Source organism: Stomoxys calcitrans, chromosome 1, assembly GCF_963082655.1.
Source record: "Stomoxys calcitrans chromosome 1, idStoCalc2.1, whole genome shotgun sequence".
NCBI classification, from domain to species: Eukaryota; Metazoa; Arthropoda; class Insecta; order Diptera; family Muscidae; genus Stomoxys; species Stomoxys calcitrans.
This window is the reverse complement of record NC_081552.1, coordinates 5,440,306-5,459,458: the sequence shown is the minus strand read 5'-3', so window position 1 is coordinate 5,459,458 and position 19,153 is coordinate 5,440,306. Positions and strand designations below refer to the sequence as shown.

The following is a 19,153-nucleotide window of genomic DNA, read 5'->3' as shown; positions in this document are numbered from 1 at the left end:
TAGGCATATTATAAATTCTAGCTTGAGAGGAGGAATCCCAAAGCTGTCTTGTTTTCATTGGCATAAAGTTAGCGAATGAAGATAAAATATTGGGAAAAATTGGCTTGTAAAAAATCTGTATTTTACAAAGCTCAAAAGTGCATAAAATTTCTTTGATAATTTAAAATTTTTGGAACCCTTCTAGTCTTAGCAATGTTACGACGGAACAAAAAAAAATATATTAAAAACTAGAATAGCCGGGCTCAAATCAGATTTACGGTGAAGTCACAATAATGCGACACAAAAAAGACTGCCCCAGCACGGGATAACTATGAGCACCACACAGGCTGGAACTTTGAGCTCCAATCTGAGTGGTATTCTTTATTATCGCGAGAAGCTTAGCTGGGAGCTACCGAGCGCGCCCACGGGTTGCCGATAGTGAAATGCTCCTTACGAAGTAGCTGCAACTGCAGTCCCGTACAAACAGCGGTATCGAGTGGAGAGACTCAGTGAGAGGCCGGATGCCACGGGCTCTTGCTTTAGTACAGAGTGCCTATGATACCCGATATGACAAGGCGAGTTATAGGCACCTTTAAGTTACCAATGGCCATAAAGTTCCCGCGGCGATCGGTCGTATGGACCGGAACGAGCTTGCTCACCTATAGAGCTCAACGAGGTTCGCCACTGTAACGTATTTACAAAAACAATCATAGAAAAATATTTCCTGATGAAATTCCCACAAGGGTATCTGTCCAACCAAATCTGAGACTTGAAACTTTTCCAACGTTAAAGGTAAAATTTATTAAACTGTTGTATTTCGTGATAGAATTGGGCCACTTTGGTTCCGCTTCCGGATTCGACAGATCTAGACTCCACTCTTAGAGGCTGCGCAAAAAGGAACCGACGTTATGTGGCAATGTGATGTTACCTGGTGCTTTTGTTGGGTTAATAATTCCTCTAGCGAACTCTTGTCCACTTGTCTTGCCCCATGAAAAATTGGAGTACCACACCTATTGAGACAAGGCGGTGGAAGTTTCAAACTTTATATTTTTGCAGTTTTCACGTTAAGGATTGGAGTTTTAGCAGCGACAAAAAAGATTATTTCTTCAAATAAAATTGAAGTCGATCCTTTTAAAAAAGGACAAAAAACAATTTCGAAAACCACCACCTGCGAAATTTTAAAAATTTTCTCACTTGGATCTCAGAAAAAAATTGCAAAAAAAAAAACAACTTACTAAGTGGTTGATCAATGTGATCCCAATCAATTAATTTTTTCCAAAGATCACTTGTTGATTGAAATAATATCTCGTAAAGTCCATGGGCTTAATTATTTTCTCTTTTAAAGCCACTAAATTTGATTCGGAACTTTGTCAAACGTATGGAAATTTTATGTTGTGTACTGGTTCAAATGTTACAACCAAAAGAATAATTGAAAGCTATGCTCTCTTTGATGAAGCCTTACCGTGATGGAAGATGGTCTTCCAATATTTATTTACCACTAACGAAATGAATGCAAAAATAAAACGAGTTAAGGGGCAAAACCCAACTTATAAATAGACGAAGACGAAGACAAAACACACAAAAAAATTTAATAAAAAAAAATTCTCCCACGCCGGGGTTTGAACTATAATACTCGGTCATGCTAGTCTGATATACTCCCACTGAGCTATGACACACCTGGCTTAAACCACAACCAAACGCATAGATATAACACACCCCTGTAATATTGGCAAACATGGGGAAACAGGTAAACAAATGCAATCTGTGTTGTAAGTCAAGTCTAGTTTGTTGTAAGCTATAATCGGATAAAAAACAAAAGAAACAAACCTAAAAGATAATATGTTCAAGAGAGATAATGTAAGAAAGATAAAATGTCCAAAGAAAGAAAAGAACACCACAAAATCAAACCTGCGTCCCAGCGAACATTTTACTTCTATCAGCGACAGACGAGGGCAAATGTCCATCACACCACCTCCACATACAAATGCGACTAAGACCCAATGTTTTGGATGTTACTTCATTGTAAAAAAATACCCAAAAAACAAGTAAACAGGCGTTAGGTTCGGCCGGGCCGAACTTTGGATACCCACCACCTCGGGTATATATGTAAACCATATTTCATAAAAATCCTATGAAAATTGCATACCTTATGTTCCATAGCGGTTATAGTGAAATATGTTCCGATTTGGACCAAATACTAATAAGTACGAGTCATTGTTCAATTGTGTATAACAAAATATTGGTCTTTTAGTAGAAATATCTAAAAATAAACCGATCTGAACCATATACGACACAGGTGTCGAAGAGCCTAGCATAAGTCGCTGTGTCAAATTTCAGTGACATCGGATTAAAAATCCGCCTTTTATGGGGCCAAGACTTTAAATCGAGATGGACCGATTTGGGCCATAATGCAGAAGAATATCAAGAGGTTTAACTTAACTCACTGTCCCAAATTTCCGCGACATCGGACAATAAATGCGCCTTTTATGGGCCTAAGACCTTAAATTGGGGGATCGGTCTATATGGCAGCTATAACCAAATCTGGATCGATATGAGCAAATTAACGAAGGATGTCGAAGGGCCTAACACAACTCACTGTCCCAAATTTCAGCAAATCGGATAATAAATGTGGCTTTTATGGCCCTTAGACCCTAAATCGGAGGATCGGTCTATATGGCAGCTATATCCAAACCTGGACCGATCTGAGCCAAATTTACGAAGGATGTCGAGGGGCCTAACACAACTCTCTGTCCTGAATTTCTGCAAAATCGGATAATAAATGTGGCTTTTATGGCCCTAAGACCCTAAATCGAAAGATCGAAATCCAAATCTGGACCAATCTGAGCCAAATTGACGAAAGATGTCGAAGGGCCTAACACAACTCACTGTCCCAAATTTCAGCAAAATCGGATAATAAATGTGGCTTTTATGGGCCTTAGACCATAAATCGGCCGAACGGTCTATATGGGGGCTATATCAAGATATAGTCCGATATAGCCCATCTTCGAACTTAACCTGCTTATTGTAAACACTGACCTTCTTTAACCAAATAATAACCTCACATATTGTAATTTCTACATACAATCGCAAAATAATAATACGAGGGTCGCCTTTTATATTTCGAGATTGGACAACGCTTGAGTTGCAATCTGCCAACTGGCAGTGCTATCGTAAAGCTTGACATTTTTGAGAATATACGTACTGAGAAAGTTTTGACATATGAGCGCTATTTGTGCCATTGATGCTGTGCGGCAAGATCGTCATGTGACCCATCGTGAGATTGAGACAACCTTAGGCATTAGTGGGACCAGCATACATACAATATTGCATGAACATTTTACCGTCAAAAAAATTTGTTGCCGATGGATCCGACACAATATGCCAATATGTCGAAAGAAATGCTTCAAAAATACGATCGCGGTGCTTCGAAACAAGTCTATGACATCGTGTCAGGTGATGAATCTTGGGTTTACGCGTATGAGGCCGAAAGTAAACGGCAGTCGACTGGGTGGGTGTTTCAAGATGAGCCAAATCCATCAAAAGTTGCTCCCGCACGAAACACTTCCAAGTTAATGATGGCTTGTTTATTCGGAAAAACTGGACATGTCGCAATCGTTCCACTAGAACAAGGCAGAACTGTCAATTCTTAGTGGTACGCAACCATTTTTTTTTTCTGTTGCCTTCCAAGAAATAAGGAAAACCAACCGCCGAAGACAGATCACTCTTCGCCACGACAATGCGAGCTCTCACACATCGGCTCAAACAACTGCATTTTTGAGCACTCAGAACATCGATTTGGTGAGTCATCCGCCGTATGGTCCTGACTTGGCACCGAATGACTTCTTTTTATTCCCGTACGTAAAAAATAAAATGAGAGATCAATGTTTTTCGACACCTGAGGGAGTGACAAAAGTGCTTCGACAATTGGTTCAAAAGCATGCAAATGTGTACAGATCTTAATGGGCAATATTACTCCAAGTCGCATTGTCTTGTTTACCATACAGAACCATAACATGGGAGCATATTTTTTGTGCAATAAGTTGTATGTCCTTCTCTAAGGACAGGCCATAAGATAGGACAATCATACACAAGTTTAATTCACATTTAGACATAGTAGGAGTTCATTGTAACTTTTAGGAAATTTGAATATTTAAGAAATTTATGTGAATACAAAATTTTTATCAAAAAAAATCTGAAAGTCAAGAAAGTTAAATTAATAAAACAAATAAACTAAAGAACATTGTGTTTCATTGGCCATTTACCTTTTGTGCTTTGTTCGTAACAAATCACGAAAAGCTTTGATCCACACTTGTCAACCAACATTACCTTAAACATCTCTTCGCATATTTTGCTGATATTGTTAACATAGCAGCTGTTCCTTCCTAAATAAAAGCTATATTTTCTACAGTGTGTTAAAGTTTGGTTGTTGAACGTGATAAAGCTTTTTATAACACATTTCACTAAGTGGTTTCCGAACGTGGTAAAGCTTTTATAACAATTACATTCAAGTTCCCTGCAGGCAAGGTAACTAACTTGTTAAAATGGGCTGTTCAAAAGTTAACTGCAAAAGTTCGACGTCTGGGGATTCGATGGTATCATGTTGGCTCTGTCTGGACTCTTATCACGACAAATGTGTAGAATTATCCGTCCGAACTGCTGATAATCTAAGAGAAAATAAAGGTCTACGTTGGTGCTGTATTAAATGTCGTGCGTACGATGCTGAATTTTATTCCTTTTTCAAAACTACACGTATAGAGTTTAATAAAATATCCCTGGAACTCAACTCTGTCTTGGAAAAGTTCAATAAATACAAACAAGTATTTGATAACTCATCCCGTTTGGATCAGTTCCTTCAATCTCCTTCTGATTCTTTACGCAAAAGAAAGAAGCCATCCGATATTACTGTCCGTACTGCAGCAAACGATGAAACAAATGTCATATCTGTTCCGAAAATCAATCTTCCGGATACTTTCTCTACAAGTGTATCCTCGTCAAAACCTACCGATGCAAACAAATTAACAGCGGAAGTTATTCCATCCGGAACTAATCAATTTTATTCCCCTCTAACTTCGCCGAAATCTCCAAATGCTCCGAATACTCCGGCTAGTCCCAATTTACGTGTTGTCGTACCGAAGAAAACTATATTTGCTGCCCGTTTTGCGGCTGAAACTTCTGAGAACGATATAATTTCATATATTAATAGTAAAATTGGCTCTAATCATGAGATAAAGGTCTTTAAATTTAAATATGCAGAAAAAAGAAGTAAAATTTCATTTAAAATAATTGTTCCTGATGATATTTTTGAAACAATTGTAAACCCATCTTTTTGGCCTCCTAAAGCTGTAATTCACGAATATGTTTATAGGGATATTCCAAGAACTGATGTAGTTTATTTGCCAAACAGTGATTCAAAAAACTAATTGCAACACCCTCCGTTAAAGACATTAGTCTTGTATATCAAAATGTTAGAGGCTTAAATTCTAAGTTATCTTCCTTATTTATTAATAGTTTTGAATTTAATTACGATATAATTGCTTTCACCGAAACATGGCTTCAAGATAATGTATATGATAGGGAAATTTTATGTCAACAGTATCAAATTTTTAGACGTGATCGCAATGAGACTTCCAAAACTAGAGGTGGCGGGGTTCTTATAGCTGTAGCTTCTCGATTTACGGCAGAAGAAATTCCTCTTTCATTGTCTACTGGTACTGAAATAGTCGCTGTTAAAGTGTTTCTTAAGAACTTAACACTTTTTGTAACATGTTCGTATGTACCACCTAGTTCGAGCGTTGATATTTATACCAACCACACGTCGTCTATTTTAAGTGCATTTGAGTCAGCAAAACCAAACGATATTTTAATTGTTCTCGGAGACTTTAATTTACCAAGTATTAATTGGACTTTTAGTCAAGATAGTAATGATCTTTTGCCTACTGCAATCAGTGAGAGTACTAACCAATGTATTGGTCCATTATTTGGTTCCGGCTTGTCACAAATTAATAATATTCACAACGTTTTTGGTAAACTTCTTGACCTTGTATTCGTAAGTCAACCTCACGACATTTTTGTTTGTCCATGGGATCCTTTAGTCCACCCTGAGGATAGATATCATCCCACCATAAAAATTCAAGTTCCCTTATTGTTATGCTCTAGTGACTCTGCTAATTCTTATTTAGAGGAGACAAGATATTGTTTCTCCAAAACAAACTATAATCAGATGAATTCATTTTTAAGATCGATTGATTGGTCTGTACTTAAATCACTAAACTCACTGGATGAGATGATTGAAATGTTTTATTCTATTTTGAAAGATGGATTGTCTTTAGCTGTTCCGAAGATGATTAAATGTGGGAATACTGGTCCTCCGTGGAATTCGGCTGCTTTATCAGGATTAAAGAATAGAAAGAATAAGCATTATAAAAAGTTTAAAAAAAGTGGTTCTTCTTTGGACTTTGTAAATTATTCAGTCACAAGATCGGAATACACCATCTTAAATAGAAGACTGTATCAGGGCTATATATCGAGAATGAAGAATGAATTGGTATCCAACCCGAAATCTTTTTATGGATTCATAAAGTCTAAGCGTCGATCTAATGATTGTCCAAAGAGCTTACATTTTGGATCTGATGTTGCAGATGATGATACTGGAATTTCCAATATATTTGCATCATTTTTTAAAACTACCTACTCTGATAATGTATATGATTCCACTTTCCAATATCCCTACTATATTGAGGAATTCTCAACCGTTACTATTCCATTATTGGATATTACAACGGTGTTGGCCAATTTAAAGAGTCTAAAGGACACAACGGTCCCAGGTCCCGATGGAATCCCTTCATGCATTCTTAAATACTGTGCAGAAAATTTTGCTCTTCCTCTCTCTATAATGTTCAATAAGTCCCTGGATACTGGCTATTTACCACCAATATGGAAAGAATCGTTTATTGTACCTTTATTTAAATCGGGTAGTAGAATTGATGCATCGAACTATAGAGGAATCGCTAAACTGAATACAATTCCTAAATTATTTGAAAAAATTGTGACTGAGATATTATCCTTTCAGGTCTCATCTGTTTTTTGTAAATTTCAACATGGCTTCCGGAAGCATCGGTCTACAGTGACGAATCTTTTAGAGTTAACTACGATTGTAAATGAAGGATTTAGAAGACGATATCAAACTGACTGTATTTATACAGACTTTAGTAAGGCTTTTGATAAGGTCAATCACGAATTACTGTTGTTGAAGTTGCATCTTATGGGTTTCTCCAATGCGTTATTGAAGTGGATAAGATCATATCTAATGGGCAGAGCTCAGATGGTGAAAGTAGGAAATGCTATTTCTGACAAGATAATTGTGACATCCGGTGTTCCTCAAGGAAGTCATCTTGGACCGGTCTTATTTACATTGTTTATAAATGACCTGCCCAGCGTGATACATCGATCAAAGGTTCTAATGTATGCAGATGATGTTAAAATTTTCTACTCTTTTAATGAGGAAGCAAACCAGTGTATACTGCAATCCGATCTTAATGAGTTTTATAAATGGTGCAATGCTAACTTGCTAGAACTAAACACTTTAAAATGTAAACATATGTCTTTCTTTCGGCTGAGAAGAATTGATACGAGTTACTATTTGAATGATTGTATGGTGGAGTATGTGGACTCTATTCATGATTTGGGGATTCTGTTGGACCACAGGTTGGATTTTAGAAAACATATTTCCTTAATTACGAACAAAGCTTATAGAAGTTTGGGATTTATCAAGCGTTGGAGTAAAGAATTTTCAGATCCCTTAGTAACGAAACAATTATATATTTCTTTTGTACGTTCTACTTTGGAATATGGGTCCATTATATGGGATCCAGCCTATTCCATTCATTCGAATGCGATTGAGTCAGTTCAGAAACAATTTCTTTTATTTTGCCTTAAGGGGCGTGGCTGGGACCCTCGGGCTCTACCATCGTACGAATACAGATTAAACTTAATAAAATTACCAACATTAAAAAGCCGACGAATAATGCTGAATGTTACTTTCCTTATCAATATAATGCAAGGCAAAATAATCTCCGATTTTATTTTGAATAGAATTTACATAAATGTTCCCTTAAGGCCATCCCGAAACTATCAGCTATTTCAAATAAATTATTTCACATCAAACTATGCAAACAACGACCCTTTACGCCGCCTCTTTGTTGAATTTAATAAATTTTATAGCCTCATCGATCTCTCTGAAAAACGTGATTCTGTTAAAAGAAAATTAATACTTCACTTAAACACATAGTTTTATTTATTTTGAATCTAAAATATGTATATATTCGTAAATATTTAGCATATAATTTAGTCTGTAAGGATTATAATCTATAGACTTAAGAATAATAAAAAAAAAAAAAAAAAAAAAAAAAAAAAAAAAAAAAAAATAAGTGTTACCAGGTGCAATATGACATTCCCATTGGAAAGTTTGCCATTTTTCTAGCAAAACCGTACTCAGGACGTTTCGACGCACGCCATCATTCGAATTGTTTACAATGATTTGAAAAATTAATTTGACAAAGCAAAAAAGGAATTAACTCGTGAACATTTTCCTGCGATCGTTTTTCACAACTTTCGATGTGAATTATCACGACGAGAGTACATTGATGAACTTAACTCTTTGTATGGGGATGAAGCACCATTCTATAGCTTGGTGAAAAACTGGCTTAATGAATGCAGCCGTGACCGACGCTCGATGAAAGTCGAATTCCGTGAGGGTCGTCCAAAAACGGTGGTTGTACCAGAGAACATTGATGACCTGCCTGGACTTATAATGTAGGATCGTAAGTGACATACCGTGAGATAGAGGCATCCTTGGGCATTACTTCCACCAGCATACATCGCATGACCACCTGCCGTAAAAACGTTTGTTCTCGTTGGATTCCGCAGAATTAAACAAAAATATATTAAAATTAAAAAAAAATGTTTTGCAAAACAATTTTTGTGGATCAGAAACGCACGCTACAGAAAATAATGTGCTTTAACTTTTTTTCAATGTATTGTAAAATTTTCATATTTTGTTTAATTGAAATAGCACTTGAATCGCGATGTCGAACAATAAATGAATTGTAAAAAAAATATTTTTTATACTCAAAAAAAAAAAAAAATTCTTCGTGACGCACGCTTCAACGCATGAACCTGAGTTTGCAGTTCTAATATATATGATTCAAAAATAGTAAACCTGTTTATTTTTTAACTACAACTGGAGTCTTTTAAGAGGATACAAATATTTAAATGGTTTGGTCCATCTATGTTAACTTACTGAAATATACCAACACATAAATGTAAAATTTTTCAATATTATAATTGAACCTAAGGTAGGGTAGATTTTGGATATGATTTCTATATTAAATCTCATCAAAGTGAAACATTTTTAATAGATTCAATACCCATTCTAGCATTGTGCTAACAAAAATTTAAATTTGGAATTATTAAAAAATTTTTTGGTTGGTTACTGCTTCTGGGATCTACTTATATTTTTTATAAAACTACTAAATCGGGCATTCCACCACTCTTATGTAGAAGGTTCTCGTTCTCTAGGTCAAGTGGAATCCACAAATATTATTGCCCCGGATATCTGCAAGTGTTGCAGAACGATGGTTTGTAGTCCGGGTTGCAAGGTTTTGGAACACAATGTCTATTGAATTACGACATTTTTCACATGCTCCATATGCTTTTAAAAGGAAGCTGAGTTACATGGCCGGGAAGCCTTTTTGATTACTTGCTTTAATTGGCTATGACAGAATATTTGTTCCACTAGCCGAACGTATTGAATAGAATAGAATAGAATAGAATAGAATAGAATAGAATAGAATAGTATAGAATAGAATAGAATAGAATAGAATAGAATAGAATAGAATAGAATAGAATAGAATAGAATAGAATAGAATAGAATAGAATAGAATAGAATAGAATAGAATAGAATAGAATAGAATAGAATAGAATAGAATAGAATAGAATAGAATAGAATAGAATAGAATAGAATAGAATAGAATAGAATAGAATAGAATAGAATAGAATAGAATAGCGTTCCAAGCGTCTTTTTTGTTTACAATTTGCTTTCAATTCCATAACTTTGAGTAGTTTATAAATAGTAAATTAAATCATTGTGATTAATTTTGCCGCTAACATATTTTTGTTAAATTTTTGAAATATTTAATAATGGTCCTTATTGGCTTCTTTACTACAAAGTGACAAATGTTTTGCATTTTCATCAATAGGCAACACATTTATCTGGCAGTCCTCGTAGTATAAATGAAATTATCCAGACGTCAACAATAAAAACATAACTCCACAATAAAAATATATAAGCATAAGGCAACCCGGCACGGGATAACTATTAGCACCACAAATACCATGGCAGCCGGTTGTACGTACCGGATTGACCCGATGGAGTCCTTCATCGGCAGGGGCTGCCGAACGAGCTTGCTCACCTATAGGAGCTTGAGGAGGATCGCCACCTCCACATAAAAATGTGGCCACAACAGCAACAACAAACTTTTAAGAATTATTTGTTTTTTGTATGCAACTTGCTTTTCCTTCAAGATTTTTTTGTTTTCCCTATTCTCGAGTTATAACCTAGACTTTGGAAATGGTTTACAATGTCATTGAAGATCAAAACAAAAATACATACCAGTTCAATTGCACAAATAAATTTTTATTTGAAAAGTCATTTTATGCAGTCTATAAGTTTGGCGAACTGAAAAAATAAATGTAATTTTTGTTTGTGTGGTTGTTTTTGTGTGTGTATGTGTTTCCTAAATATTTATAGGAAGTCGACGACTACTGTAAATACATAATGGCTTCATTTCTTTCCTTTTTTTTTTTTGTTTTGTTCTCTATACTCTACTTGATCATCTTCGTGTGTCTTCTTGTGTTGGATTTGTTGTCAACTTCCTTCTGACTCGCACTCTCTCTCCTCCATCTTACCCACGAAAGCTTAGACCATACTTTCGAATGGGAAAGTCACATCACCTGTAACATAAGTAACGTAACCAAAAAAATGTGTCCATTAATACACATAAAACATTCCTAAGGGTTGGGAAGGAGGCTATGCAATGAATTGGTTGTATACTTTACATTCCATAATTTATTTAATATTAAATCCGTGTCCAATGAGTGTCAGCAAGCTGATGTCTCGTCACCGTCCAGGGTAAATGCAACATTCTTCAATTTGTGGGCCAGATACATTTTCTTACAATTAATATCATTTTCTAAGGCATCCGTTATCTGTTCATTATATTTGGTAACGTATATGTACAGTTCCTTGAGCGCTGCTATGGTATCGAATTCATCGTTCTGTTGTATGGACAAGTGATGCATGGCGGTGCTCATTTCCATATCGCTGATTTGTGGCAGCCGCGCCACATCGCTGTAAAACTGTTTAACCATTTTGCGATACTGTGGTATATCCTTAGCAAATAATAACTTGTTCGATGGTGAATCCTTGCCCAGGCGATGTTCGGTCGTCGAGCATGCATCCATAAAGGCCTGGGCAATGCCGCTCAAACTTGCGTCCACGGTCACTGTTTTATTTACATCGAATATAAAGTCTGGATTCTTGATGAAATTCACCCAAAACCTAAGAGGCAAGCTGTTCGATTTCCAGGCGTGTACTATGTCCGGATCGTAGATGTCATGCCTGCGAGCGGCCTCGTCCAGCAAATCGAACAGCCACTTAACGGCCGGTGGCAATTCTTCGTTCACGGTGAGTATGGTGGCAAAGAAATCGTCGACGAATTTTTGCACAGTACCTTTGGCTGCCAACAAACGAGTGAGATATACCTCAGGTATGGTCTTATGAATTGGTTCACCATTTGTCGAGCCATTGGTTCCACCCGATATCGCCGAGTTCTTGATGTTCATGTAATGGTCGGGCAGCATGGGCTTAACCAAGTGATAGACACGTGGTTGCTGCAGTCCAGATTCGATGTCATTGTTCATGATGATGTGCGATTGCGAGTTGTTGATAAAGTAAAAATTATTGTACGGTGGTTGGTATTGTTTGCCGTAGGGCATATTGTTGCAATCATTTTGGCGGGCCACCAAACTCATGACCGCCGACTCTTTGACTCCATAATGGGCGAGAGTGTTCAGGCGTTTCCATCCATTTATGGTTTTCGTTGTTAAATCTTCATCCTGCAATATCAAATGACCATCCCGGCCATGCCGCCATTCCAAGTCCACCTCATGCACGGATGGCCTCATGGAGAAGGGGGTATTCTTGAAGAGGGCATCCAATATTTTTGATTTTACTTGAGATATCGAGTCCCAATCCAATACCTTGCACTGAACCTTCTCATCCAAATCATCTTGGATGATGTTGAGAACTACCACAGAATGTGGTATCTGTTCATGCAACAACCTCTCCTTGGACAAGGAGTAGCGAGCATCGTGAGTGATGGCATCGACCAGTCCCTTCTCAATTTGATGTTTTATGGCTTTGAAAAGCAGAAAGAGGCTGGAACCGGCATACTCCTTCAAATAGTCATACATGCAAATGGCCATGAAGTTGGTTAACATCTTCTCCACCACACTCTCGGTACGGCGCAACATTAGCTGGGGGTATTTGTTGCAAACGGACTTGTCCACCAGCCGCAGCAATAGACACTTCAAAATCTCTGTGGCATATTCCATTTTCGTCATTAGAACAATCATCAGCAATGAGGCAACATTGACTTTGTCGCGTATGTTGAACGATTTTTGTGCTTCCAGCGTTTCGATGAATGTGAGAACAAAGTACTTATTACTAATTAATTGTTCGAATTGCAACATGGCAGCATCATAGTTCGTATGGAAGTTGTTCATGTGCATCTTCGGAGAGTTGAGTATGGGGTGATCCGTGACGCCGGGGAAAAATACCTTCATTATGTAATTGACATGATCCAGTGTGGGTATGCCGGTGGTTTCCAAATCCGCCGTCAGATCACTCATATCGGTTTGTAGCTCTGCAAAGGCCTGTTTGCACTCCGACCTCACATTGCTCTCCAGCGTTATCATCTGTATCTGTATGCGTTTGTATTCGCGTTCCGCTTGTGTCGACTTGCGGCGGTAACTAAAGAAGGCTGCTATCAATAACATAAGTACAATTAGAATGGTGAAGATGATCACCCACATAGCATGCGAAAATGTAAAGGGCTTAAGTATATCGTATTTTATGTGGCCGATGACGAAGCGCAGGTTGCGACCTACGGTTACCACGACCAGAGGTAAATCGTTGGACTGCACCATATTGTTCTCATCGGTACCGGCGGGTTGCTTTTCGGGCGGGGTGCACAGCAATTGGGTCATCGTAAGACTGGTGATGTTGCACTGCGCCGTTCCTATTGTCACATTGACGTCCGACTCATCGGCGGCAATATTCAAAAGTTCTCCTTCTATAACTAGAGTGTCACCTTTGTACAGTTTAAGGTTATCGGGGAATGAATGATATTTGGGATCCTGGAAGTACACAATGGTGCTACGCAAACTGGGGAAAAACTTGCTCAAATCCTTAACACACTGGACATTGTCCATTACAAAGCCCAGCTGCAGGTTCAACTGAGTCTCACGTATCTTAACAAAGGCGGCTACATCCTGCGCTTGATACATATTGCTTTCATGATAGCGGCTATTGGTGCCGATGGTGCTGTAAATGTCGGATGTATCTGCTCCGTAGGCGTGATTATTCCTTTTGCGTATAGAATGGTAGCCAACAGAGGTGGATTGCGCAGCAGACGGTGATTGGTTGTAGTCGTGATCCCTTTGCTGCTCCAACAGCACCTTATATTCGAGAAATTGCTTTGATACCGTGGGCGATGGGCATTCCATTTGGCTGGAGTTGATGACCGTACAGGCCGTCTTATTTAGTCGCTCGTTTTCGTAGTAAACCTCCAACTCCGGTTTCTGTATAGAGTCCAAGTTCATGCCGTGCACCGTTAGCAGACGACCACCGCTGGCAAAGCTGACCAAAGGTTTTATTTCCATGATGGTGGGATCTTGGGTGTAATTAAAAATGGAACAGGGGCGTGTCAGTGAGGGTAATAAATAATTATAGTTATTGTGGAATGATAATTGCTGGTCATATGAACTATATGGTTGTCTGTGCTGCTGTTGATGGTGGGGTGTTTGACAGGTGTATGTGCGATTGGCGCCATCTACAATGAGGCGTAGCATGCGTATAGGTTCTGGCTGAGTAGCCTCCGATGTAATACAGGTTAACCGTGAAGATGATACCTGAGTAATATTGATGTGACATTCGTACTCATCCAAGAAGGCCTTAATGTTCGATCCAATATTCAGATATTTTCCTATCAGAGAGATCTGCGTTCCTCCCGACCTAGGGCCTCGAGTGGGAGTCAATCCATTTAATTGAATGTCCTTAAACTGAAATTGGACACTCGACTCTGTAGAACCGGCATCGTTGAATACTTTAACCGGGGCGGTAAGTTCATGATTCACAGCCCCTGTACGACATTCAATTTTAACGGATATTTCATAGTTGACCAATTCGCAGGGTACAGAGCCAATGGAAATTTTACCCCTTACATCTTCCTCTCGTATGCCCAAGTTGCTACCTTCTATGGTTATTAGAGTGCCACCTTCAATGGGACCAAATAGTGGCTTTATCATATCAATGCGTGGTTTGGGACAATCGTTGAACTTATGGAAGGCTGAATTGTGGCTGGGCGAAGTCAGCAGCGATGACGTTGTCGAGGTAGCAGAGGATAGGTCATGATCTCCACCGCTGGAGAAAGAACCATTCGGACAGGTCTCATTGTAGGCACATGCATTACCACACCAAGTACATTGATATTTGGGATCTCTGGTGACGCATAAACTGCAGTCAGCGTGCTCCCTGTGAGAGCCCAAAACGTCACATTTGTAAAGTGTTACATAGGCCGTATCTATATAATGTTGTCGATTCCAGGTGATATCAACTCTTGCTTGATATTCAATGGTGTTTGCTTCATAGAAATACGGTGTCTTCTCACACACTACAATGCGATTCGATTCTATGCGTGCTGGCAGCATCATCTGGGCAGCTTCTATTTGTACTGTACACAGAAATCCGTAGGGAGCATTTTTGGGTTTGGGTAAGTTCTCAATTTCGAAACGTATTTCCTTGGGCACCTTCACTGGCAGCAATATGGGTTCGCGTAGGCGACGCATATGAGGACATTCATTCTCCCTTGCTATAACCTTTTCCAAATTACGACATTTCTGCATTTTGTGCATGCATTTGTTGTCATAAATGCACCAGTTGCAGTCCCAAGGACTATGAACGCATGTCTGACAGGTATTATGACGAGTACAGTCGAAGAATGTAAATGAACGTGTAACGAAATCTTTGTTGGTCTCCGAACTGCGTACCGATAAGGGCACAGATATATGATCCATGTTAGGTGGTATAAGCGGGCGCTCTTCGGGTGGGGGCGTCATGCAAGCCAGACCATTTTCCAAAACCTCAGCGTCGATGGGTGTGGAGTTGCCAAAAACACAACGATATTTTCCACTGTAGTGTTCAGGTAAGGTGCGTATCATCAGCTGCACCTGAATGACTTCAGTGATGGGAATCTTGTCTGGCAGAATTGATTCAAAGTCAATACATTGCTGCCCACTACCTAGTGACAGCCAACGTTCAGCCGATGTGTCCTTTTGGCATGTAGACCTTACTGTACAATGCTTTTCCAGTGAGCACCAGCCACAAAATGGATCTCGCGACTCTAAGCAGGATGAACAGTTCGTGTATTGCGAACAGTGCTCCATACGCATTTTAGTCACCTTGTTCTTGGACAAAACGTAGAGGAAATCCTTCTTCGGTGACATGACAGTATCTTGTAAAATGCGATTACCGGGATCCACCACGATTTCATCATATTCGCCAGGCTGTTGTCCCGACAACAGTACCTTTTTTATTGAACCTCCTTCGGTGCCCAGAAATGCCAGTGAGTGTGGCCCAGTTGTAGTGGTCGTTACAGATGTTATCGACACATTGTCGAAGTGGAAGAGAGCATGTGCCGCAATGGGCGCCACGCCACTAATTTTTAGACCCACATTACAAAAACTGTAAACATTGCCTGTTGTGCCTGGGCAACGCCCATCATCAATGGTTCCAGATATATAGCCAAGATTGCGGTCTTTTATAGTGCCATTGAAACATAAATGGATATTTTCATTAAATGCCTCTTCGATTTCCTTAAGACTATAAATGCACATAGCCGATTTGTCCTCCGGCTGATTAGTTATGTCTTTGGAGGGCGAAAACACTGCCACCAGGACGTGATCACCCCGCTTAATACCCATTTGCTGGGCCAACTTTTGTCCGGCCACCATAATTTTAGCATCTCTCAGGATATTGTAGTCCTCATTGTCCTGAGTGGCCAAACATTGTATGGTGATTTCTGTGTAGCTATCATAATTCGAGTCTGTAATGCAGATGCGAGCCAGACGCGTTACATAACCTGCCTCCTCGGCCAGATGTGAACGTTTCTGCACAATGGCAAAGTAAGCAAATTCCGATGAATTAAAACCGTAAATATAATTGACCAAAAAGTGATCTCGGTACTTGACATCAATGTTAATTATGGATTGTTTAATCTCGAATTCGGCATAGTTCAGATCCGCCAAGCGACGTGACGATATGGCCGGCACATCATGCCTATAGTCGCCCACATTTGTAAATGTGGTGCCCACATATAGAATGTCCTCCCTCTTCCAGGAGTACTCAGCAGGACCCACAAAGGCATAGGTCGAAGCGAATTCATCATTAGCAGCCAATGGAATATCGATGAATCGTGGATTTGTAGGGAAATGGGTTAAACTGTAAATATCACAGGCTCCTTGTCTTACACTGCCGCAGGCAATCAAAATGCCGCCTTGGGCGTAACTGACAATAAGTATTTTGTTATGATTATTCACCATAGACGTTTCAACGTCTTCTGAACAACCACTGGCGTGGCACTGGGGTGAGTCGCGCTGAGGGCCAGTGACGGCCTGCTTCAGCACTCTCAGATTCTCGTTCAACTGCAAAATTTTGTTCGTGGCTCCAGCATAGAAAACGTTGTGCTTATAATCGTAGGCCAAGTGAGTGAAGTAGTTCTTCGAAACACCCTTGGTCGCTGGAGTCGATGCCAGTGTGGCATTCTTAAAGTTGGTAGCAGCGGTCGGAGACTGGGTGATTGAATGAAAATTATTCGTTGTTGTGGCCTGCGGCAATGTGAACTGAGCGACAATGTCCGCATGAGAATACTGCTGTTGACTTTGTTGAGTATTTGTTGTATTCGAGTTGGGGTTCTTCGCCGACGCTGATGAGGGGTTTGCCGCCCCCACCTCCACAACTCCCAATGCATTTTGGAATGGCCTCAGGCACAGCAGGCAAAATGCATAGAGCAATAGACGTATGGGCAACTGAAGCGATTTTCGTTTTCGCTTGCGATGATGTCTTTTAATGGCAGTGTGTTCGTTTTTTACAAATGATGGTAACGATGATGAATATTTGTGGCTAAAAAATGAGACGACACTTGGATGGACGGCCACCATCATATTTTTGTGTAATTCCAAATGTTATATACATATAATACTACTAGGCGATGAAAACGCGTTGTTGATCTCTACGTATGTGTATGTATTGTTGTTGTTGTTGTATGTGGTAAGCTTACGTTGTTGGTTGGTGTTGCTGCTGATGGTTTGGTTGGATGCCCCCGATGCAGACAAACTTCTTTTGTGAAGTCACATCATCTAAAAATACAAGAAGTAAGAAGCAGCACATACATGTACACATTAATTTGACGAGAGCCACAACTAAGAACATTCACTTCCAATTGTATTTTAACAAGAAATTCTTTTCTTTACCACTTGAATTCCACAATTCGAAAAGTTCCATTGCATTTTTAGTACGGTTTTTAAGCTGCCGGATAAAATTTGTTAGATTATTGCGTTAAAAAATTGTATAAAATAATTTCCGAATATCTTTTATTTGCATCACTTTGTACTTTTTCACTGTGTGTGTACATCTGCGTCACAGACAGGAGCCGGGACGGAGAAAAAACAATTAACGGCGTCAGAGAGCAAAGCCGCGGAAAGTGCACAGAGAAGGCGTTCGGGCCAATGTGTTTACTTTTTCATGGTCGTATAGTTTTCAAATAGCGCAAGACGGCCTAACGCCGTTTAGCATGTAGCAGCAGCACCGGAATACTCATGACACATTCTTGCTCGTTTGTTTACATCTGAATAAATAATTATGATAAAGATGCGAATATAAACAAAATGTTGCAAAATTGTTTTCAAGTGTTTTGACACTTTTACAGGGCGGTGGTCGCCCTTATAAATCCATATGGGTTGCCAATATTTGACTGATTATTTGTATTTCATAAAGCTGCACTAATTTCTTGCGACATGTGGCATACACTTCGTTTGTGCAATGAAATACCTTCTTATGACGAGAATATGATTGCATATCTAGTTGTGTAAAAATGTCGAAATAAGACACTCTTTGTTTAGATAGTTTTACTTCTGAGGATATTGCATTTCCGCGTATTGGGCAACTTTTGAACAATATGAACCTAAAGAATACAGCAACTTTTGTGAATTAAAAGATATTCTCGCCATTAAAACTCGTATATTAGGCATCGAATTGTGGATACGCAATTTATGGAATTCATTAAAACTCTTCACACTCTGCTTACTTGATGATTGGCATCACACTATTTTACACTTTCACTTGATATTATTTGTGTATCATATCCCTTGGTTAAACATTATTCTTTGACTATTTAAGTATTTTTTCTTATTAACTTTTTCTTTTTCACAATAAGAAGACACTACAAATCTTTTTATATACACGAGAACAAAGCGTTCAACGAATAGGTGCGTGCGACTTTGATGAGTCGCCTACTTAATGTTATCCAACGCCGATGGTTTGATGGCCGCAGCGTTACAAAAAAAAAATTAACTTTTTTGCAGAATATTAAATAGCTTTTCAATAATTTAAAAAAGAAAATGATCAAATTTAACAATACTATGTATGTATGCTATCGTATTTGCCAGAAAGAATACGTTTAAAATGAACTTTACAAGGGTTTTTGCAAAATATTTATCTATATTGGGAGATTTTACACACAATTGTGGCAAATAAAAATCTTATATGGGGTCTTTAGAA

At 38.8% G+C, this 19,153-nt stretch overlaps 1 protein-coding gene across 1 annotated transcript; it reads right to left on the bottom strand.

The window, feature by feature from the left end:
- Positions 1-10,651: 10,651 nt before the first annotated feature.
- LOC106087795 (plexin-B) lies at positions 10,652-17,648 on the bottom strand. Its single transcript, XM_013252964.2, has 2 exons — positions 11,095-17,648; positions 10,652-10,989 (listed from the first exon to the last, which is right to left on the bottom strand). Exon 1 carries the CDS (start codon positions 17,536-17,538, stop codon positions 11,137-11,139), a length of 6,402 nt encoding a protein of 2,133 aa, XP_013108418.2. The 5' UTR covers positions 17,539-17,648; the 3' UTR covers positions 10,652-10,989; positions 11,095-11,136.
- Positions 17,649-19,153: the final 1,505 nt, after the last annotated feature.

Bases quoted from the DNA above. Each gene is read 5' to 3' on its own strand.
- LOC106087795 (XM_013252964.2), bottom strand. From the start codon at position 17,538: ATGATGGTGGCCGTCCATCCAAGTGTCGTCTCATTTTTTAGCCACAAA.